The sequence below is a fragment of the Falco biarmicus genome, chromosome 2, assembly GCF_023638135.1.
Source record: "Falco biarmicus isolate bFalBia1 chromosome 2, bFalBia1.pri, whole genome shotgun sequence".
In the NCBI taxonomy this organism is placed as follows: domain Eukaryota; kingdom Metazoa; phylum Chordata; class Aves; order Falconiformes; family Falconidae; genus Falco; species Falco biarmicus.
The window spans coordinates 86,256,356-86,280,168 of NC_079289.1; the positions used below are offsets into that span (position 1 = coordinate 86,256,356).

Genomic DNA, 23,813 nt, shown 5'->3' on the forward strand with positions numbered 1-23,813 from the left:
ATGATCAACTTTGTCAGTTTATCTCTTCCCTCTCCCCCAATTCTTTTTTAATTAAACCCAAACAATTGGGAAGCTATTTTTTTTCTGCTTCATTTGAAAAGATGGAAGAGAAAGATTATATTTTGGCTACTTTTCTACAAGAATTTAAAGCAAATCTAGGCTTATCTACAAAATGTAACACATTTATTTTGTTCATAGGACCTTAACAACAAGATAAACCAAACTATAGATAACAGTATTATATTCATAGTTGCTGTCCTGGTTTCAGCCACCTGGTTTCAACCACAACATTTGCTTGTAAAGAAAATTGTTGCTTTGAGAGGAACTTTGTTACTAAAAGACTTGCTAGTCTAATGCCCAAAACTCTTGATAAGATTAAGAAAGCTATTATGGGAACATTTACAAAAAAGTATGTAGAATTGACTCAAAGCATTAGCCAGGTAAGCAGCAGTGCCTGCTTTGACTGCTCCACAGAAATTAAGAATATCATTCCTAGTCTAAAGTGGAGGTCCAATGATGGGAAGACTAAATGGGCAAGAGAGATTTCTGGTAGAAGGACAGGTGGAGGGAACGAGAAGCAAGCTCCAACCTGCTCAGTGCTGAATTGATTCCTCCTGCATCCTGGTTACCTCTTCCTGTCTACAAGACCAGTCCTTAGCTCCAAAACTGCAGTAATCCCCCAAAGTGCTGTATGCATATGAGAATGGAAAATGAGTTAAAAGCTGTTGTGGAATTCCTGATGCATAATTTCAAAATGTACCTTATAATCAAGATTGGGAGAATCACTCAGACATTTGACTCAGCTCTGCAGAAATTAGATGCCTTTGATGTCTGTTATTTGGCCTGTATAAGCTGGTTTAACACATGCCTGGTTACTACCGTTTTCTTCTTGCTCCTCTTAGTAATTGATTCACCTAAAGGTTAAATACTTTTCCTTTGAAAATGTTTCAATTAAAAAGTAAATTTGCTGAAGAAGACACATGTTATATAGCCTTCAGTTAAAAGTTATCAGTAAACAATAAGTTTTTTATCTTTATAAACTGTATTATCAACCAAACATTGATATATTATACATTTCTCATCCTTGGTCTGGTTTTAGTGAAGTGTGTCATAATGACTAATGATATTACAGTGTGAGGGAGAATACCTATTTCTCTACATACATCTAAGCACCCCAAGCATTTTCTGAGCAAATCTTTGAAATATTGGTCACATATGATTGCATTTCTTGCAAATCCTCCTATTCAGGATCACAGTAGCCTTCCCAAACACAAGCTGATTAATAACTTCCAAGGGAATAAGTTTACCCAGTGCCATTTGTCACTGTTTTCTTTAGTTATAGTTGCTGGAACTCTTAAGGTCATGGTGTAATGCTGAACTACAAAAAATAACAGATCTTTGATCAGTATTAATGGATTATTATTATTACAGATCCTTGATCTGTATTGATGTACCAATTGGTATTTGTCTCTGATTCTAAGGACAAGCGATAGTTTCACATGACTACCCCAAAGAACGCAACCTAGACTACAGATGACCTATAATCAAAATCTCCTTCAGATTTCTCTGCTGTCCTATGTTATTCTCATGTTTTTCTTCTCTCATATGAGTGATCTTATCTTCAGGCTGAAATATAACTTACTTTAATACCACAACTTCTTTCTCTCTCTCTTCCAAGTGTACCTTTCTGACCATCAAAATCCAAACCATCACTTACTTAATCATCTTAAATTCGGTTCAGGCCCAAAATAATGTATAAAATGTCCCCCAATGGCCATTGGCTGATCATTATGATTGTAGTTCAGATCATAGTTTAGACATGGCCTGGGATTTCTACTTCTGTCTGTAAATTCAACAGATGCTTTCTTCTTTTAATCATTAACAAAATTTTCTCTTTTTCATCAGAATGCCTAGAACACTTAGGATCATGAGATCACCACTCAGTTGCTATATTAAGCTTTTCCTGGTATGCAAGTGATATGCAATCATACCTGCCTCATCCATTCAGTATCTTATTCAAAGGCCCATTCCAGGAATTGGCAGCATCTTGCTACTCTTTCTTCCCAAAAGACTCTCTTTTGCTCCATACCAACCAAAACCTCGGTAATGGTTATGCTGCTAGTGGGCAGCAGTCATTACATGTCATGCTGATACCTTGTCAATGTTTTGTTATCTGTCTGTGGACATCTGCAGAGAAATACTAATAGGAATCAGTACCCTTAAGAAGTTTTAGACTGTGATACTCTTACATTCTGAAACATTCTTTTTTAAATTAGAAGCCACCTTTTTAGGATGTTGTGCATAGAATTTTGTGACTGAGAAGGCAGTTTTAATGGTTTGGTTTATTGGTTACTAAAGGTAGTTCAGCTACTCCCACATACTTATGAGAGCACAATGCAAAGCACTTTCTTATGCCAGTGATACTCTACCACCTCACCAATGGCATGTAACTGCTTCGGTTTTCTACCATACACAACACTATAAGTGAACACCAGGTCCCCTAGACTCCGTGGGGGATATAATTCCTTTCTGATATTTTATTTTAAGCTACTGTAAAACATACAAAAAAATTATAATCAAGAACAGGCAATACTGGTTTCTTTAAAATAGAAGCATGTATCTCAAGAACATCTGCCAAATAAAAGCTGAATTGCATAGCCCTATTTTCAATTAACTCCATTCTGTTATAGAATGATTTGTTCTTCATTGTCATGTAAAGAGGGCACCTTGACTCAATACGATGACTATTAATTTTAACAAGCAGAAAAGAATTCAGTGACATAAGTCTTCTATTTTCCTAGGAGTAGTTTTCACAGAAGTCTTGCTTCTTAAGAACTGGTTGTTGTTCTTGCAGATTCACTTTTACAGTTATCAATAAAGCAGTTACATGGGAAGACTATGAACTTTGCATATAGATTATGGATTTTAATGTACTGAATGTAACAAGTGTATTCACAAAGGCTGTAAGTATCCTTTTAAATTCTTTTGTCACAGCCTATTTAAGTTTTAATACAATTTCTATTTTCTATAGAATTGTGAAAGAAAAGGCAAAGAGTGATTCATGCAAGTACTACATAAGTAACCCTTTTTTTCTGAGATGTCAAGCCTGAATTATATGATGTTTATTTCAGACTTTCTTCAGTATAATTGACAGTTGTAGCCAATTGTATGTCACTCACAAATAAATGTTCACTGGAAAGCGTCAATCGGAAACTTCTAATTTGTAAACTGAGCAGAGTTTGCAGTTATGCATAGGTCAGAAATTTGCTCATCATCTACTCCAAAATGCATGTGCACTCAACCCTTTTGTCCCTAGTCATCTCTTGTCTAAATGAGATAAAATGTAAGATAACCCCTTAAGATAATTAGTTAAATTCCAATTTTGTTCGTAATGTGGCCATAGAGAGAAAATATATAGATTGGCAAGGTTAAAATACCATATTATTACAAACACTCTAACACTAAAACAGCATCCTCAATTACCAGACAATGAATGAGCATAGGCAGTTAATTTAAAGAAAAATAAAAACCCTTATATATTCTTCTGTACTTCATTTTGGGTACTGTTCAGCTACTGCTGTGCTGAAAAGAGATGTTTCAGAAAAGCGGGCTCTTACAGTGCTATTATGAGGGAACTGTGCTGACAGCTGCCTGCAGTGGAGATTCTGAGAGCAAAGCGAGTTGTTGAATTTCTAATATATGTTCTCATTCATAGAAAAAAAAAATCTTCCAGAATTATTTGAAATGCTTAGGAAATTGATAATTTTCTATCCTTCCTGAAGAAAGAATGATTTTTGTAAACTGGTAGGGATCACATATAGGAAAATTAGCGAATGACATCTAGTAACAAGACAATAGTCCACATTCATCCCCTCCTAGCAATGGAGATGTAAACTTGGCGTAAAGAGAGCAGTTTTAAATAGGTCTACAGAAACTATGAAAGAAATAATTACCTGGACGATGTATTGAATAATCAGAATTTCCAACCAACTAGATATCAGTATCAGTATTAGATCCATGTTAAAGCAAATTGTAAGTGGCCCTAAATACAACATTGTTTCAACAGTTTCAGTACTTGTGGACTAGAAGGTATTTTGACAATTTACAAGCATTACTCCCTACTATAGCTATACTCTCTATTATTCTTAGATTTAAAACCACCAAAACCACTAAAGAATTCCATTTTTAGAATTTTAGAATAGGAACTAAGATTTTATTAAGTATTTTTCAATTGTTTGCACAATTAAAAATGACAGCATCTATTGGTTGAAGCTGAATAGGAAACTATTTGCCTGCAGAGTAGAAATGGAAGTATTAATGTTTTCTTCAGAACACAAATGAAGTAATTAGTTACAAATGCTTCTCAAGTTTACCATTTCATACACATCTTTCTGTGATAGAATCATGCAACAATTACTTATGATGTCTCCTTAGACTACTTGGAAATGCATATACATTTTTTCATTTTAATTTGAAGCCAACTGTCACCACCAAAGTCTATAATCAATCTGAATTAAATCGTCATATTTTCTTTAGTTAAGTCTCTTAATAGATTCTGTGCTGGACTCCGTGATTTAACAAAACTAATTCATACAGAATAGCATTTACTCCTAATTCATTTTGCCAGCTTTCCACACCCAAATTTTCCCTGAGAAAATTAGAGAGGAACTCTGTAAACAACTTTTGCATGTGTGAAATATTTGTATACCAGTTTGTTCTAATTAAGATACTATAAAAGGAAAAAAATATCTAATGGCATTCTAAAGGACTTAAAGGTTTTAAATATAAATACAGTCAATAGAAATAGAATTTACAAAATGGCAAAAACTCTTCAGCATCTGTTTTACTGCTAATATAAAATAAAACATCATGAGTATGTCAGAATATAATAGACTTTAAAATAAATCAAAATCGTATTTAAATTCACTGGAACACTTTGACATCCTACAGGTATCCTTATTATAAATAATATTTTTGTTAAATTAAAACTTTGTGGAGTTTTCTATGATGAAAGCAATAGCTGAGGTTTGTTGAATTTGTTAACAAGTCAACTTTCAGGATGTTGTAAAATATCTAAGACACTTGAGCTAACCACATAACCTAATTGGATGTACAGCCCGTTGTATTGACTTTAGCATTTTTAAAATGTAGTTTTATACAACAAAGAATTTAGTAGAGTTGTTTTGTTGTCACTATTGGAGGCAAGTTTAATTTTCTAAGGTTTGTTTTAAGTATGAAACAGAGTTAAAAACCATGGAGTGCTTCATCATGTAGTTGTACCAGCTGAAGTTAGTTCTGCTATGCTTCTTAGCTTGTACATTTGTGTCCTGTGGTCTCTTAATCTCAATCTAACAGTTTATTAATCAAATTATTTTCTCACATGAAAAAAAAAAATATTCACAAGTGGTTATTTAATATGTAATAGTCATGTAATTGCAACTGCTACAAATTAAATCTAAAAATCTCATCTACTTTATGTTGCTGTGTAATCAGTCGCATGAGATTGGAGTGTTTGTTATGGCAACAGCCCATATCTAACTCATTTTAAATACCTGAAGCAAACCATCACTCCTTCTGCTGACTCCTTTTGCAATAAACTATACATTTCTGATTTTATATTTAGATGCTACATTTTAATTATAGTGAATGCCTTATGGAGACTAGATTACATATGGTTTTTTTCTATACAGAGCTACCTATTTTAAGGGAGAGTGCCAAACCTTTTTCACATAGGAATAATAAGAAAATGACGAGCAGGCAAAGAAGCAAAATCTTAGAGTAGTCTTTTAAAATTAAGACTGCTCTTGGGCATACTACTTATTGGGAAGCAGTAGCATATCTGAGATACAGAAACTTTAATGTTGCTCTGCTAACAAAGAACAAACAAAAAATGAGTATTCTTCAACTATTTTGGAAATCACAAAAACTAGTGTGAGAAACAGCTACTTGTAGACCATCTCGAAAAAGAACCAGCACCTAGGAAGGAACTGCACCAGATTTCACCTGATTTACACCAGATTTTTTTTAATTGTATTAATACAATTATTAATAGAACAGTTTAATTATTTTATCTTTGATTAAGGTCTTTGGACATAACTAATACGCTTAACCTTTCCCTGACAGTAAGTGCAGAATAATTCCTGAACTCTAAAGAAGAACAAAAGATGACCTGTAAAAAGTGGAAAGCTTTTCTACCTCCAACCCAGCTTCGTAGAACATGCTGTTATTAGATCAACAGATTTCATTCAGAGGCAAATTTTTCCTTGTATGAACTCACCCTGCTGATTTCAGTGGGAGCTCAACATGCATATCTGCAGGCAGAATTTGACTTTTTAAGTATTGGTAATCTCTGATCTTAGTTCCTGATAGCCTGCCGAGAGAACTGACTAATACATGTATAAAGACTTGTCTGTCATTTCATGCCTCTGAAGTTCAGAATTTAGGTCAGACCAGAACATTTTTAAGAGATTGCTCTTTATCAGTTCATCAGAAATAAGAAAGGGGCTTCAGCTTTTTGAAGGAGAATTAAACATTAATGTTTAGGTTCCTAAATGGCATGGTTATTGCAGGGACTCTAGCATTTAATGTAGGTTTTTGTTTTGTTTTAAATTTGCCATATAAACACAGCACATATAGAAATAATTTTGAATGATCAAGTATTAACATACCTGGACATGACATTAAATGAAAGATGCTCTTGAACTGTTGTGATTCTGTTCAAAATTTTTCTTTCTCTGATAACCTCGAAATGTAAATATTTGTCCAAGAAAAAAAACAACTAAACAAACAAACCAAAAAAACCCCAACAATGCAAGTAACATGTTTCATTTTACTATGGAACCATTTTTTTCAGGCTTTTCTAAGGGAGTGTGAGCTCAGGAGGGTAGGTGGCTAAAGGGAGAAAAAGTATAACACTTCTAACAGAAATATGATCTGCTATATATAGTCTACTATTGGAACATCACTACGTAAAGCAAAAGAACATACAAAAAGTGAATATATAACGAGAAACATGTATGTTCAGTGAGACGTGAGAGGAGGGAAAAGACAAAAGGAGCACTAGAAATGAATTTTAATGTTGTCTGCATTCTGTGAGGAGGGTGTTCTTTCCTTGATGATAAATCTGCCAGTACTATGTTTTTAATGAAATCTTTTCTTAAAACATTGGCTCTTGTTTTCCTGGGAATGTATTTTGGTGTTCTATAATGATAATATTACTATGGCATGGGCAAATCAATGAGCAAAATAAAATTGATTTATCAAGTTCATATGCTGGTACACAGTAATTATTTAGGGACTGCTTGAAGTAGGGAGTGCAATGAATGTTAGATTGCCTAGGATGTCTATCAGTGACCCACTGTGCTACACTTTTCTCATTTTAATCTTTATATATTTAAAGCCTAATAGAGTTTTATTTAATTTTTTTCTCCAAGGTTAACCCATAATAAGACCTTGTAACTGCTACTTAGCACTTTTATAGTGCTTCTCGTGTTCCAGATGTTATGAGTTAATCTTCTCAGCTTCTTTCTGAGACTGCAATAGAAGTAGTATTATCCCCAATTTACAAATAGGGCAATTGAATCAGTAAAACTAATTTGTCCAGGCAGCAGTGCCACTCAAATTATTTTTATTCTCTTTACCTTTTACCTGCAAATTGTTCTATTTCAGTTGGGTTCGATTATCCAGAGGATTAAGAATGACAGTTTTCATTGGTTTCAGCAGGAGCTACAGCTACTCATCTTCCAAAGCCGTAGCCTGCTCTCCTTCAAGCGGTGGCAAGGCAGCCTGCCATCCAGGCACCTTCAGCCTCAGTTTGGAAAGGTGGGCGCTGCTCCTGATGCGGTTTTCCAGCCTGTGCCTGGTGCTGCTGTAAAAACACTATGCCTCTTTCATTTTTTAAGTTTTATTTAACTATGTCCTTTTCAACATTTTATTTTAGTATTCTTTCTTCGTAAATTAGCTTAAAAAGTAGATTGTTCTTGCTTCTGTTCTACTAAAATCTTCTGTTAAAACTGGATTCCCTTATCTGGCATTGTTCAAGGATGGTCTTATCAGACTTTAGAAGTTTAGGAATTTTGGCCTCAAGATTTTGACTTGGGGTTTCACCCATGCCCACTCCTCACAGGAGTGGTGAAAAAGGTGAAGATAGGAGTTACAATATTAATTCCAGAACTGAAAAACTTAGCTTTCAGCAAAACAGTTGAACAGTCCATCTGACCTGCATTCTTCTGTAAGTTAGAGACTGGATGGACTGCAATGACTCCTTTTGGTCTTAAGCTCTATGAAAAACTTTGTTGCCCTTGCTAGAGCTAGTAATTATCAACTTTATGAGGCTAAATATTATGAAATGTTTACATGCTTAATTTAAAGACGTGTTGGCATCTTGTAAGCAAACATGATCTTTCATGTTGGAGAGAGGAGAAAATAAAGATTTAAAATTAAAATAAAGATCTGTATATGATTTTTGTTAGAAAAGACAGGAGGAGTTCCTGGGGCTTCTTGTCTGAATAGTTTTAATGTTGGTTGAGTGTCAGAATACAATCTGTGCCTTACTAGTGCCTAAGTTAAGCTTTTGTATGGCCATGTAAAGAATCGATGCTTTCCTCCTGAGATACAGGGTCTGCCTGCTGATGTCTGGAAGCCTTGAGGTGTTTCATAATATCATGATACCGCTGTTGCAATCTTTCTGGCTTAAACTGCTTCTTTTTTTTTTTTTTTTTTTTTTTTTTTTTTTTTTTTTTTTTTTTTTGTCAGTGAAATACTACATTTGCTTTTAAAATACCATGCTACTTTACAACACAACAGTGGTTTACTTTGTAGTAACTATTTTCTGAGGGCAAGGTGAACTCCTGTGAGTTTCTATTACCTGAAAGAGCATTTGGGAAGGAACACAGGTTGTTCAACCTTTTTTATGTTCAAATATATCTAATATACTTTTTTCACAAGTTAACTAATAGGGATAGATAATGTGTTATTAATGGTTTAAAAACAGGTTTGGCTAAGGCTCCCAACCTAAGCATATATATCTTTTCAAAGCTTTTAGCTTAAATAATGCTGAATGAAACCACACTAAAGGATAAAGTTTCTTTGTAAAAATTCCTTTGTTTTCTGTGTCCTTCATGCAGCACATGTCAGACTTTCAGATTACACTTTTAAATGCTTCAGGTTGCTTACAGTTCCTAGGCACTTCATGTCTTGATTGCCAGATTGACTTCTTGGTTGCAAACTAACTGACTTTATGTGGAAAAAGTGGTGCAGAACTCTTTATGAACACTTTATCAGTAATGGGCTTTGCCATGTCATGGTTATACTTGTTCTAGTAGAGTGAATTACAAGCTAAATTTGCTCATTTACTTTTCGCCCCTCCATGGAAGAGGACACATTTTCAGAATAAATGATAAGGCAGTAGCGTAGGTTGTATCTGTTCAGGGATCATAAAACTGTGTATCAGCTGTTGATTTAAAAAATATATCAAGAATTCATAGCAAGAAAGTGATATGTGTTTCAGGATATGTGCGTCTATTTATTAGTGTGCTGTTTATTAAATTAGAAATCCTAATAAATATTTTTCTAGATGTAATGTTGCTACAAATCATATTTTTCCTCTGCTGGTTCAGAAAAGAAAAAATTCTACCTGGAATTAGACCATTTTTCATCTGTTCTATTCAAATTTTAATATCGTTATTCTTAAGAAAAAAATGAGTTAGTCTTCTGAATTTGTAGGAAATAATCTTTGATAAATGTAATATTTTATCAGATTCAGAAATGCAGAATTAAGAAAGGGATAAGACTTAAAGGGCATTTGATTTTCTTTCTTCCCTGATGTCTTCTATTTGGTCTATTTTTATCCCAGAAGAGGATTTATATTCTACTCTTGTGCATTCTCGCTTGGTCATTTCTGAGCTTATAAAAATATATAGGATGGAAAATCAAATCAGCTAAAATCCATTTTGTTTCAACACTGCCTGTCCCCAGGAGCACTAAAATCAAATAAAAATACAGTGTGAGTTTAAAAGGAAGCTAAGTGTAGCATATTGAGCTAGCAGCTGACAATCCCAAGTTTCAATGAAATTTGAATCAGAATACACTAAACCCGGCAGAGAAGAAATGGACTCATTTTGAATGAAGAAGATGGAGATGGTGATACTCTCCTGGATAGAATATGTCAGTCTGTTCCATCTTGTACAGTTTTAAATATAAAACCCTGAAGATGCACTCTGGCCCATGAATCCTTCTCCACTTGGACACTAAGGGAGCTGAGGTAGAGAAATGTCAGCGCTGGGAACCTGCTGAGCCCAGATGTAGGATGGAGGCTCACCTTACTCTGCAAGTGGATCCTGCTTTGATTTAGCTGCAGCTACTGCTGGTATAAAAAAAACCCCACAACACAAATCATTTTGACACAGGAGGGCTTTTCTCCCTAAACCATGTCATATTTTCATCATCCTACCAAGTATCCTTTTCTGTCTCTTTCACTGGTTGTCAGAATTGAGGTTTAACATAGAGCTGTGCTAATGGAAGACTCCTATATGAAGGAATTCTTCAAGGAGATGCCAGGGTGGCATGAGGCCACCACTCTGTCTATAACGCCACTGACAGACCAGGGAAAGAGACTTTCTTTGTAGGCACAGTGGGCCATTTCTTGAAACCTGCTTCATATTGAGCATCAGAAGCATCCATGGTGGAACATATAAGGGGATGGACTTTTTATGCTTATAATTCCGGACATAAATTTTTATTTGAGGTTTTTTCCCTTCTTTTTAAAAGGATAATGAAGAATGTTTTAAATTCCTTGGGATAAGGCTTGTAAAAAATGCACTTTAGTGAAAGAGGATACTACCTATCGAAGTCTTGTATTTACTATCTCTGGGAGAAACTAGCCTTGGGGTCAATTTTGATTTCCCATGTTGTGCTCAAAGCAAACCTATATAGTGTTCAAATCAAAGTCTGATGTTGCTATAATTGCTCGTCCTGAGTATCTGAGAAGTTGAGATTTCACCAAACATCTTACACAGTTTCATCCTGTTTTGCATGGTAAAAGTCTACATTAGTTCAAAAATCAAGCAGATAATTTAATGGAAGACTAATCCATCAAGATCTGATTGACACAGAAATACAGCTTCTGGCTCCAGAATCTTTGAGACCCAAATTGCTGAGCTGGAAGGGTACGGCAAGGAGGAGGGATGCTGATGCTTTCCCTTACCTTCTGCCCTAAGCAATTGTATTGGCTACTGTCAGACAAGGGACTGGGTGAGATGAGCTTTTCATCTGACTGGTTAGGGCCTCTACTTTTAATATTTGGCTGGCTAAGACAGTTATAATGAAGATAATTTGGAGCTGTTTCTGCTATTGCTGTTCACACTGAGAAGTCATTTACAAACTAAGCAATTTAATTGGTTCAAATAGGTCTCCTCGTGGTATTGGTACACTACTGACCATGTATATTTGTCTTTAAATTACCAACAGCATAGTTCTTTAATTTTTTCTGATATAAATCTGTGATATGTATAGTATTTTTTTATGCAAAAAGAAAAAAATGGAAAAAAGCAATCATACTGTACAAACTGATTTTAAAAAATATGTTTCTGTAAACCATTTTAGTCATACTGATGCAAATCACAATCCAGTAGAAATTCTAAATTCCTGCTTCTAAAAATGACAAGTACTGTAGAAGATATAAAAATTACTACTATTTAATAAACTCATTTGAACACATGTTGCAAAAAAGGAAAGCACTCACACTGATTTTCACTTACCCTAAAACAAAAACCTAGTTCTAAACTCATGCTTGTTGTCTCGTGGACTGGTTGTCTGTGTTAAACTTGCTTAACACAGCCTTATAGTTGCTGACCTTTCTAATCATACCATGCCCTATGCCAAATCTTTCTATGAAATTTTTTTTTCTTTTCTATCTACAGTTTTTAATTGTAAGCTTACTGGCATTAATTAGATAACTGTGTATTAACTAGCATTCTTTTTTTTGTTGTTGTTGCTGCTGTTTCTTATGTTTTGATTTGTCATAAAAATACTAGTAAAAATTCAGGCTTAGTAATAATAGAATACAAAATATAAAATTTAAAGATGGTCAAAAAGCTGTTTTATTTTGCACGTTGGCAAATTAGCATAACACTGCAAAAATCAGCATCCTTGCAGCAGAAAATACAATTAATAAAGGCATCAATTGAAGAAGGGGTGGAAGATAAATTTTATTTTTCACTTCCATACATATTTCTTTGATTTGATTTCTTTTCTTTTGACTTGCTTTTGTGCCTTAGCCTTTCTGCTCTGTAAAATAACTTACAGTCAAAACCCATATTGACTAATTATGAAGGATCATCCACTTCACCTTACTTAGATTTAATGATTGTGTGATTTACCTAATCATTTATGTCAATCTTCAAGCAAGACCAGTACTTTCAAGTCAACATTGCAGATGCAAATTGGTCTGAAATCAGTACAGATACTTAAGTATATGTTTAAAAGCAAGTGGTTTGTAAGCTTAGGTCTGTGTGTTTTCCCTGAGCAATGAAGTTTTCAATCAAAGCCTAATCCTATTGCCGTACAAGTTATTAGAAAATTAACTTAGTTTAATGCAGAAACTGCATTAAAGTACATTATAGTGTGGGAACTGAACTTTGCATCCATTAATCTGCATTTATTCTATCAATGCTTTTTATTTTATATATGATTTTTAATTCTGTTACGTTATTTTATATTGTATGTAATAAATATATGCAAATGTATATTTAAATACAATGTGGGCATTGTTAACACTAGATGAGAGGTGTTCTTACCTCTTGGAAACCAAGCAACACTGTAGGAACCAAGTTGACCGTCCCAAGTATCAGCCACAGAGTCATGGTGGAGCGCTTTGGGCCACTGAAACTTAATAGCTCACAGAAAAAAGTAGTGAAATAACAATTTGCAAGCAAATTGTTAACATGATGGTATATATATCTCTTCAGCCTTCGAAGCCTTTACCTTACAAGAACGAATGTCTATTTTTAAAGCATGTTGTTTGTTCTCTGAAGTCAATTACTAACTAAAATGATTAGGGTAAACACATGTATAACTCTGTGGGATCAAACCAAACACGATCTCCTCTTTTTCCTTGTATTGCAGACCTTGCTCTACAATACACTGTAAATCAGCATTCTCTCTGGTAATGTCAGTTGTGTTCCAGTGTTATAAAACTGGTGAAACAGAGAAGTTAACTGTTATGTCATAAACTTGATGTGTGCCTCTTCTTTCACATCATGGCACTCGCATTGCCCTCTGCGCCTTCCTCTGCAAAATGCGCATCACTCCTGACTGTATTTTACAGATATATTGTTAGAGACATTCACTGTATATGAGCACCACTTACATCAGTCTAACTCCTTATGTTGTAGGGTGATTTAATATAATCACTGGAAGTCAAGTCTGGTTTTGAAAGATATTTGAGGAACAATTTTTCACTGACGTTTACCTTTAGTGCATGCAGTTCATGGCATTCTAATGTCTATGAATGTTTTCATCCTATTTACTCTTAAGGTTCACTGAGATACTGGATGGGCTTTGTTGACCTTTTTTGCATCACACACTGATGAAGTGATTACTAGGCAATAATCTCGGGCTTTTTGGTGATCTAAAATGAGATGCAGACCACATGGTGTGTGTTACAAATGCTGAGAGAATGGAGCTAGAAAGCAAAACTAACAGAGCAAGTAAATTATCCTGCCTTTGTGTGCAGACATTATAAGGCAATAAAAAGTGCTCCTGAAAATGACAGAATTTGTCCCTTACCAATGGCTCATTGTTACATTTTAACGTATTTTATCATGTTAAAAATTCATAAATGTCTCCTTAGAAAAGGTAGGTATGGAACAGTAGGAGATGTGTGTAGAGATTCCTCTCTTCGATAGAGTCATGGTGCCCGCAATTCATCTGAATTTACTCAGATGCGTCACAGAAGCATCATCAGGTTGTTGCTTTCAAAATCAAGAAACTTGTAACTAGCAGCTTCTGGTTTTCACATACATTACTGAAATTATTCGCTAGACTGCTGTTATGCATAGATTTAAAGGTATCTTACAAGATACAATATTTTATTTTTTCTGAAATATGAGTCATGTAGGCTGGTTTGGGATTCATAGCAAAAAGATGTTTAATATTTTTTTTTGTACTTCCCATTACTAACCTTTTAATTGTAACATATAAGTTAGCCAAGGCCTTAGTGAGGACTTTTTTATCATTGCTTCTCTTTTTCCATTTGTTGTATTTGGAAACAGCAGTCTTCCTCTGTTTTCATGTGTTAAACAGCACTCACCATCCCATCCACCCCAAGGAAAAATAAAGGGTGAGGGAGGAGAGAAGCATGTGCTGCAGTGCACACCCCAGTGGTGTGCTGGTTAGAGATTTGGCTTAACTGACCAAAAATTGCTACGAAGGTTCCAACTTTGTATCACCTTCTGAAATCCCGGGCCTTACCCTTCAGATCTAATATTAAGTTATATAAAAAGACTGTTAACTGTATCATGACCAGTACGCTTCCTTTCAGCTTGACATTGACTACCTTTACATTACTAATCAGCTAGCAGAAGAGCCAATAGTTTTTTGAAGTTAGTGCTTATCTTTATTCATATTTAATTCACACAGGTTTATCGAGCAGAACTTGTACCCCTTAAAGAAAAGGTACATCAAGTCAATGAGCTCGCTCACCGGTTCGCTCCCTCTGATATTCAGCTCTCCCAGTACAATCTCAGCTGTGTGGAAGACTTGAACACAAGGTGGAAGGTGCTACAGGTACATTTCTTATGTCGTGGTTTTTTTTAATGCTGCATTTAAGTAAATATTATTTATTTCTATGTGCTTGGTTTTTTGCCTGTGGAATAGCATCGAAGGTGTACTAAGGAGTGAAAGAGGAAGCAGCCTTTCAGTAATGCTGTCTCTATGAGAAAATAGGAGTTAAGCTGACCCTGTATTTCCATATGCTTCCAAATACTTTATCAAATGGAAATGGGTTAACCCAGATTTTCATATAGTTGAAGTTCCATACAGTTAAAATACTTAATGGTTTATTTACCTTTTAATATAAATATTTAGCAATTCTTGATGAGAAATATATCATGTGATAATTTCTTTTAACTCTTATCATCGTTTTACGGGTATTTTTACGGTGTATATGGAAGACTCACATAAGAAAGTTTACTTCTGCTGCTTCAGTTCTTTTACTATTATTTAAATAATTTTCAGGAGCAGCAGTTTTAAATAAATTCCTTATAGGCAGGTTAATGATTCTGTGCGGTGGAAGCTTTTAAGTCACACCTGTAGAATCAATTATAAAATCACAAGTCATTACATTCATTCACATAATTAACAAGACTTGATACCGCAAGTAAAACTGTTCAGAAAGAGATTTTGTAAACTGAGCTTTAGTGCACAAAAATGTTAAGATACATTATGAAATTAAGGTAAGTATCAATGACAAGTTAGAAATACTGAAAAATATACAGATTCTTTGGAGTTTTTGTTTACATCTTGCTTTAAAATTTATATTATTTTGTGTTATCTTGTGATAAAGACTTCAAACGTATAGTTTTTACAGAATGCACTGTATCTTAACTTCGATTTTTAGGAACAGTGTGCATGAGAGAGCATATGTAAGCTTTCACGCACTGGTATACAGTGATGTAGGTCCCACAGCAAGGGAGTAATGTTATGATTAGGTGAAGGTAAATGCCATTAACTTAACTTCATTAAGTGTGGATTTTACTCAATATTTTATTTCATACTACATCACTGCTTCACATTCTCAAATTGTGTCATTATATTTACCTTAATATATTGTAAAAATATAGAGGGATAGAAGTTAATATTTTTGCCTTCATTGAAAAAACCCAAACATTATCAATGAACAACAAAGTTCCTTCTTGTCCTACGTACAGATAAAAGATCATGGTGCTGTCAACTCTTAACGGTCAGTAAGAGCTTACCTGCTGCTTTCTGGCTTCTCCAAAAGAAATCTCACAGCTTTGTGACATATCCAGCTTCTTACCAGTTCATGTAAATATAAACAGGATTTTATTTTTTGTTAATTTTCCTAAATCAACAATTTGCAGTAAGTGTGCTAGCTGAAGTAAAAGATCATTAGTCCAATATCTTTGCTCATTAATATCCACCTTTTTCCAGATCCTGAGGGTAGATTTCAGGTAATATTATTAAAGCAGATCAACAGACATCTGGAAGACAAAATTAGTATTCTCAAAATGCTTATCCCATGTATAAGAGAAATCACATCTGTTTAATATTTTTAAAAAACAACAGCTGATTGAGCTAACAAATTTGCTATGATTCACTGAAAAATACATTATTTCACTAATAATAAAAGTAGTCAACTAAGTTCCAGTGGTTTGCTGAAATATACTTCGTTACTTCAGCAGGAAATAAGGGAAAGCAGGAAGATTTTTCAGAGTGAAAGCACCTAGGATATGAAAAAATCAAAAAAATCTTAAAGAAAGCCTGAAATAAATGTTTTCTTTCTATCACTTATGAAAGCAATAGACAGAAGGCCAACTTAACATTGTAGACTCTTTAAAAATATATAGGGCAAATCACATGTTCACACACATTACAAAGATAATATGGTCTTTTTCCACGGAGCACAGGAAGTGCTGTGAACAATTCACTTTTCATGGTAAATTATTTTCTCAATTTATCAAATTGTTTCAATTTCTGTGAAGATAGATACTTGAAGGCAGTATGTCAGAGTGAGAAACATGTTAGAGCTGATAGAACAGATAGTTAATAGGAATTTTATGCTTTACTGTCTTTTTTTATATTTACCAAAATATTATCTGGAAGATATAGAGAGCAAGGTGAAAACACTCCAGTATATTTTTAAACACATCACGAGGGACAAAGGCATAAGTAACTTTGAAAGATTATCATGTACAGAAGGCCAAAATGTGACCCCTTGGAAGAAGAGAAGCACATCTATTCCTATAATATAATTTGTCTACTTAAAAAGAAGCAGAGTTTGAGACATAGTGTGAGGCAGAGCTCATTTTTGTTAGAATAGAATAGCACAGAATAGAATAATTCAGTTGGAAATGACATATAACAATAAACTAGTCCAACTGTTCTGCGTACGAAGTCTGCTGGACATTGACAGTAACACCTGAGTAGCGCTGCTTAGAGCATTATATATTGCTCTGTGTTCGGGTAAGACTTACTTATGTATGACCAGCACTCCAGTTAGGAGTGATACTATTTATAGAAAACTGAAATTTTGGGCACACAATAGGAAAAGCAAGAATTCAATTTTTTTTTTTTTTTTTCATGTGAACCATTCTACTTCCAAGATAGGTTCCTACTATTTCTTTCTGATTTACACCTGACTGCTAGGATTTTTTTTCCAGTCTTCTTTCTTTCTTCTTTTTGTTTCCTTTTTTTGTTTGTTTGATTGGGTTTTTTTACTAACTGCCTTTCTTATACTAATGTTACACAAAGTATCTCCTTAATACTTTAGTCCTTTCATCATTTTTCCTATTGATTTCAACCTTATATGTATTTTCATGTGCCTTTCTTTTATACCACCCATATTTTCTCTTTGGCTTCTATTCATTCCTTTTTTCAAAAAGTGTTTCTTACCCTTCCCTGCCTTTCCCCATCTTATTTCTATGATTTTTTGTTGTTTTGGTTGTTCATCCTCTTTTTTCTCCAGCTATAATGCTTCTTAGCTTACTTGTCAGTTTTTTCCACTCAAAGGTTAGATCTCTTTCTCTCCTTGTCATATTCCTAATGGGGAAAATATTTCTTACCCATGTATCCCATTTCCTAGAAAAAAATCACTGCAGGAAAATCATGAAACAGAGGCTTCTGTGCTATCACTTGCCAGAAAGATACTCATTCTTGGTTATGTGGGAAAAGTGCATAAGGACAGAAGGTTTATCAGATCTGAAATAGCAGTGAATTCTAGCGTTATGAGAAAGTTGCAGAGCATTGTGTAGAGAATGAAATGATACCTTGTTTGTAGCTTTATTAACATTGGGACTTTCACAAGATGAGAGGAGGAAATGTATCATTTTAAGCCAAATATTACAGAAATTTAATATTATATTCATTTTATAAACATAAAAGTAAGGCTCACTGTATTCAGTCATTTGCAGTATTGCACAGTGGTTGTACAGTGAGATTTGTACTATTAGTGAATAGTATCAAATATTGCTGCAGAATCTTCCCAGACTTCATTTAATGTTATATATTTCCTGTTTATAATAATTTTATTTATTATAAATATTTATATTATATAATGCATGTTGGCCATTAGCATGCTTTTTTGCGTTCAGTTTTGGTGAATATACACTGGAGTGTTACTGGAAGAAAAAAGTATGGAAAGCACTCAAGCAATTAGACTCAACCTGTCCTTGTTTTGAATTGTTGTGTGGAGGTGGATTTCGTTAATGAAAGCTAATGCACTCATCTCAGTCACTAAAAACTATATCATCATTTGTGGAGTTTAAGCACTGTGAAAATAATTAGCTTCATGCCTTTAAAAGAGTAGTTTTGAGGAAAATATGCTGTTTATTCTTCCACTTTTCTTCAACATGAAAGGAGATGAAAGCTCTCCAGGGAGCTATTTGTTACGAATTTCACAAGGATCTCTCATGTTCAGACCCTGTGTGCTTCAAACAGTATATGTAATGAGATCGTCCTGGGGGAAAACATGTCTTGCAAACTCTTGCTTACTTCTAGTCAACATTTGAGGAGCCAGGGAGGCCAGATTGGCGGGAGTTATACCCGCTTCACTTTGGACAGAGATCTGGTTGATGTAACGCTGGTCAAAAGGCAAGCCTCCGACATGTGAAAGAATTTACAAGTACCCTGTGGGGAATATAGCCTTCCATTATCAAGAAAGATTTTTTTTGTTTAAATCAAATTGTACCTACTCTTATTTAGAATACTACCTCTAATAAGCTGAAAAATGTAATAAGACCTGTCTTTCACCCCCCAAAAAAAAATCTTTTAAGAGATTTTGTCATGATATTTATATTCCAGTGCTTTTAGTTTAGCAGGTTGTAATGAACTGCAGTCATTTGTAAGTGGGTGTCTCTGTCCATATTAGTGGGCCCAGCCTGTCTACTTGTAAAACTGAGCAAGCTGGAGGAAGCACGTTAAAAGGCTAGAGTTAAAACAGCACACACCGTGGAAAGAGTGATAGAGAGATACACAGGTAGATAGATATGTGTGTATATATAGATATACACACACACACACACACATATATATATCTATGGTTCAACTTGATGATCTTAAAGGTCTTTTCCAACCTAAATGATTTTATGATTCTATAATTTCTATATATGAAGTGGGACCGTAAGGAAGCATTAGCCCTCATTTCAGTATTGTTCCTAACTCCTCAGCTCATCTTGCACCAGTGGCAAAGATTCTCCAGCATGTGGGGATTTGAAGATCGATGTGGTGCAAAAGTGTGCTGCCTCTCACTCAAGGGTCCAGCTGCAACTATTCTGTTCGCTCAAACAACACTCTCTGCTTGCAAGAAGTGGCTAAAGAAACAGCAGGCTTTTAAGACCACTGCAGGCAGTTATCTAAATTTATATCCTAGTTTTATTTGTATTATGCTGAAGATGGATTCTTTACTGAGCTGTGTAATGCACACTTTTGTAATACGTATCACTGCAATGAATGGTTTCAAAACCCAGCATCTTCTGGGTGCTTCACAAATAATAGCTGTTTCTTTCAAACTGTGGTGAGAAATATGAATGAATTTTACCATCTATGTTTACAGAGTAACTAACATCAAGAATATGAAAGCCAAAAAGAAAATCCCTTCTTTCCTGAAATCAGTGCAAAATTGTGACTATGCATCGGCTTCTTGCTGGCCTCCATATGTAAATGTCCCACCAAATATTAATGATAGGTATTTTCAAATCTTTCTTCAGATCCAGTGAATCTCAAAAGCTGAGTCACAGGCATTCTGGGCAGTGGTCCTCAACTCACACCCTTTTTTTGATAGGAGATGAGCACCAGGGCAAATAAGTTGCATCAAAATGTAATTTGAAATCAGTACTGACCTTTTACACGGGCTTTTAGGTTTGGGGTTTTTTATTCAGTTTTACTTCACCATCTGTCCTCCATGCATTCCCCAAGAAAAAAGGCCTCAGAAAAGAAGTGAAATAACAGCAAAAATACACGTGTAAAAGAAATCTTTTTTTTCAGGTCTCTCACAGCTAAATTCAAATAATTTTACCAGAGTCTCAGATCTTTTTTCATTTCTACATGCGTAGCTTGGTCATAGTTTCAGGAAGTATACTTCAGATCTAAACCATGTAATTAAGATTTGACTGAAAGATACTCTTTTATACCATTTTTCCTAAAGAAAAAGAAAAACCTCTTCTGGTTCTTTACAGTTCAGTTGTCCAATTGCTACTGTGTAGGGATCTCATACAGGAAAGCTCGTCATACAATTAAATAGAAAATCTGCCTTTAACTTTTTGTATATCTTACATTACAATAAAAGTTATTTATTCTGAATTAAAGAGTAAGTTTAAACCAAGGGGTATGTTAAAAGTGGATAGATTGGCAGATGATGCAACAGTAGCACAAAAAGATGATACTTCCTCTGCAGGAGACATAAAATGTCATGCATATATATGAGTATGCCATATAAAAGGCAGTGAGATTTATGTATTTGAGCATTATTGTCTTCCTATTACCTAGCAGTTGCTTTTTCTTTCCATTTTGTCATTTCATTAATTTTAAAAATTAATTTGTTTGTATTTGTTTGCTTTTCTGCTTTTTAAAACTATATTTTAACTTATGTCATCTGCAAGTAGCTGACAAAAACTGGAGACAACTTTTCCAAATATACGGAGCCAAAATTCTAGCTCATCTATAATTACACTAATTAATGCATTACTAAAATTGTAATTCTTTTCAACCTTGAAATTTGAAATTATTTCAGTAGTTGCAGATTTCATCTTCCCAGTAGAGGGAGGTTTTGATCCTTTTTGGAAAGCTGCTTGAGCTTTCCCATCAGACTCATTAGTTAAAATCTTGTTTTGTATATTCCATGAGAACTGGAACTTCTGGCAAAACCACAGTTGTTATGGTTCTTTAATGGTCTCTTATTTATTTAATTGGCTATGCCAGTTGGATGCCGAAGTCATACACCCATACATTTTTCTTTATTTCTGTTAGCTTGAGTCTCCATTTTGCTCAGTGTTTCTCTGCAAAAATATGCATATAGATTCATTTTACAGTATTTTTTTTCTTTAGAGATTCTATTTATTTGTTTCTGTAAGCTAGTGGAGGAAGGCCAGCTATTTGGATCAGGATTCAATTCTTCTAATGAAGTATGTGTCAGAAATTGGAAAGATTCCTTCCTAAATTGGTAGGACATCTTCATTGTTCTTTGTGGCATGTTTAGGGCAGTCAGGGAATGAAAGTGCGTATGTAAGTATAAACAGCCATGGTTATCATCAACAGCCATGCCAGCAGGAAATTTAGTAAAACCATGTTAAAGTTATAACACTCTGTGTGATGAATTTCAGTTTGTTTAAACTGTAAATGCTTTAGTCATTTTTGCTATAGAAGATACATTCATTTTAGAGTTTTGTTATTTTTTTTAACTTCCTTTCCTTTATAATTTTGTCCTCTGTGAAGATTTGCTTTGAAGAACCAGGCAGAAGTACAGCAGTTTACCCTACTTCATATTCTTATTTCAATAGGCATATATAGATTTCTTTTGATGTATTTTTTAGTTTCTCATATATGTGTATGAGTATATGGGATTATAAAAAATGAGAGTTACATTTTTTTATAATGCTGTGGTTTAACCCCAGCTGGTAACTATGTACCACGCAGCCACTCACTTACTTCCCCCTTACCCAGAGGGATGACGAGGAGAATTGGAATGTAAAACTCAAGGGCTGACATAAGAACAATTTAATAGGTAAAGCAAAAGCCGCACATGCAAGTAAAGCAAAGCAAGGAACTCATCCACCACTGCCCATGGGCAGGCAGGTGTTCAGCCATCCCCAGGGAAGCCGGGCTCCATCACGCATAGCGGTCACTTGGGAAGACAAATGCCATAATGCTGAATGCCTCCCCCACTTCCTTCTTTTTCCCCCAGTTTATACACTCAGCATGACATCCCATGGTATGGAACATCCCTTTGGCTAGTTTGGGTCACCTGTCCTGGCTGTGTCCCCTCCCAATGTCCCGTGCTCCTCCAGCCCTCTGGCTGGCAGGGCCTGAGAAACTGAAGTGTCCTTGACTCAATATAAACTTCACCCTGCAACACCCAAAACCATCAGCGTACTGTCGGCATTGTTCTCACACCAAATCCAAAACACAGCACTGCACCAGCTACTAAAAGGAAAATTAACTTTATCCCAGCTGAAACCAGGACATATAAGTGCAAAGAAAAGCACTTAAAATTTATCAAATGTAAAAAAATTTTACACATGCAACTTGAATTTAGCCTGCTGTTTGTACAGTCTTTGTATGTGCAATATATTTTGTAAGATCTCCAATTTATCTGGTGATAGATAAATGATATAAGAGAATGGACATATTACATGTCAGCCTTGTTTCCTTATAAAATAAGACTTGCACAATTTACTTCCACCTGTCAGCAGTTTTGGCAGCACACATCTGTACGAGTCACACCAGACTATATTTAGGATACTGGGGAAAACAGAGGTTACGATACTGTTAAAAGTGTAGTCACTGGAAGCCAGCATCTACTAGTTCTGTCGCTTTTTAGTCAAGCAGTTTTAGCTAAATCATTCAGTTTATTGCTCTTTAACTTATTTACTAGGCACCATTGAACCTGTACTGAAGATGGAATTATTCATATTTTGTAATGTTCATGTTCCATAATAACTGAGCATCTCAAAAAACATTAATTGAAATTATTTCTGAAGTCCCTTTAACATGGCAAATGGAAGTTACATTTGGAGAATTAAAGCCCTACGTTTCAGTCCTACAAAGACGTGTAGATTATGGGAATTTTTACCTTGGATGCTAAAATTGCACAAATAGCTTAATTTTATTTATTTTTTCCCCCAGTTGAGAGAATATTGCCTGACTTCTTTCAACACCTTTTTAGTGTGTGACCTGATTCTAATCAGCTATATTTAGGCTGTTCATTATGAAACTTAGGGGCTTTTTAAGGTAAGAACGTGTGAGGGTGAAAAGCCAGGAAATGCACAAAGTTAGCAGCAGTCAGACCAGTGAAAGCAGACAAGGACAACACAAAAATGAACCTTGCAATTATAAATCAATCTCCAATCCTGACTTCCACATCACAGATCCCTTTCCTTGCCAAAATCTGATCAACTGTCAGAACTCATAATTCCTGGGTTGGATTTTAAAATGCAATAGAATAGGACAGGATTGCGTAGGGTCAGGTAGGGTAGGATACATTGTCAGCTATCTGCTGACACCAGAAGGATGATGGGTCTTATCCATTTCTGGTTCTGCTCCATACCCTGGAGGGGATATACACTGCTGACACAAATCATCTGTCCATTCATGCCCGCTTGGTTTGAAGGGAGGTTAAAGCAGATGTAGAAAGTTTGCTTTGAATGTGGAACACATTTGTCGCAGATAGAGCATTCACAGAATTTAAGAGCTGTCCTGTAAAGGCACTCTCTAATGTGATTTTCAGAGGCTTGTAACTCAGTAAAACCTTAATGAATATCCTTGGATTGGAAGCAATATAAAGCCTCTTACATTCTAAGTGCCAGTGCCAAAGTATTGTTAAAGGTTTTTAGAGGGAGAAAATGTAAAACTGGCAAAAAATA

General features: G+C 34.9%; 1 protein-coding gene across 15 annotated transcripts in view; it reads left to right on the top strand.

Annotated features, from left to right (window-relative positions):
* DMD (dystrophin) overlaps nt 1–23,813 on the top strand; it is a 1,162,034-nt gene that overhangs the window by 980,904 nt on the left and 157,317 nt on the right. For all 15 annotated transcript variants that reach the window (XM_056326975.1, XM_056326977.1, XM_056326978.1 and 12 more), the window contains one exon: nt 14,638–14,784. In XM_056326975.1, coding sequence (XP_056182950.1) covers nt 14,638–14,784 — 147 coding nt within the window. The remainder of the gene's footprint in view (nt 1–14,637; nt 14,785–23,813) is intronic.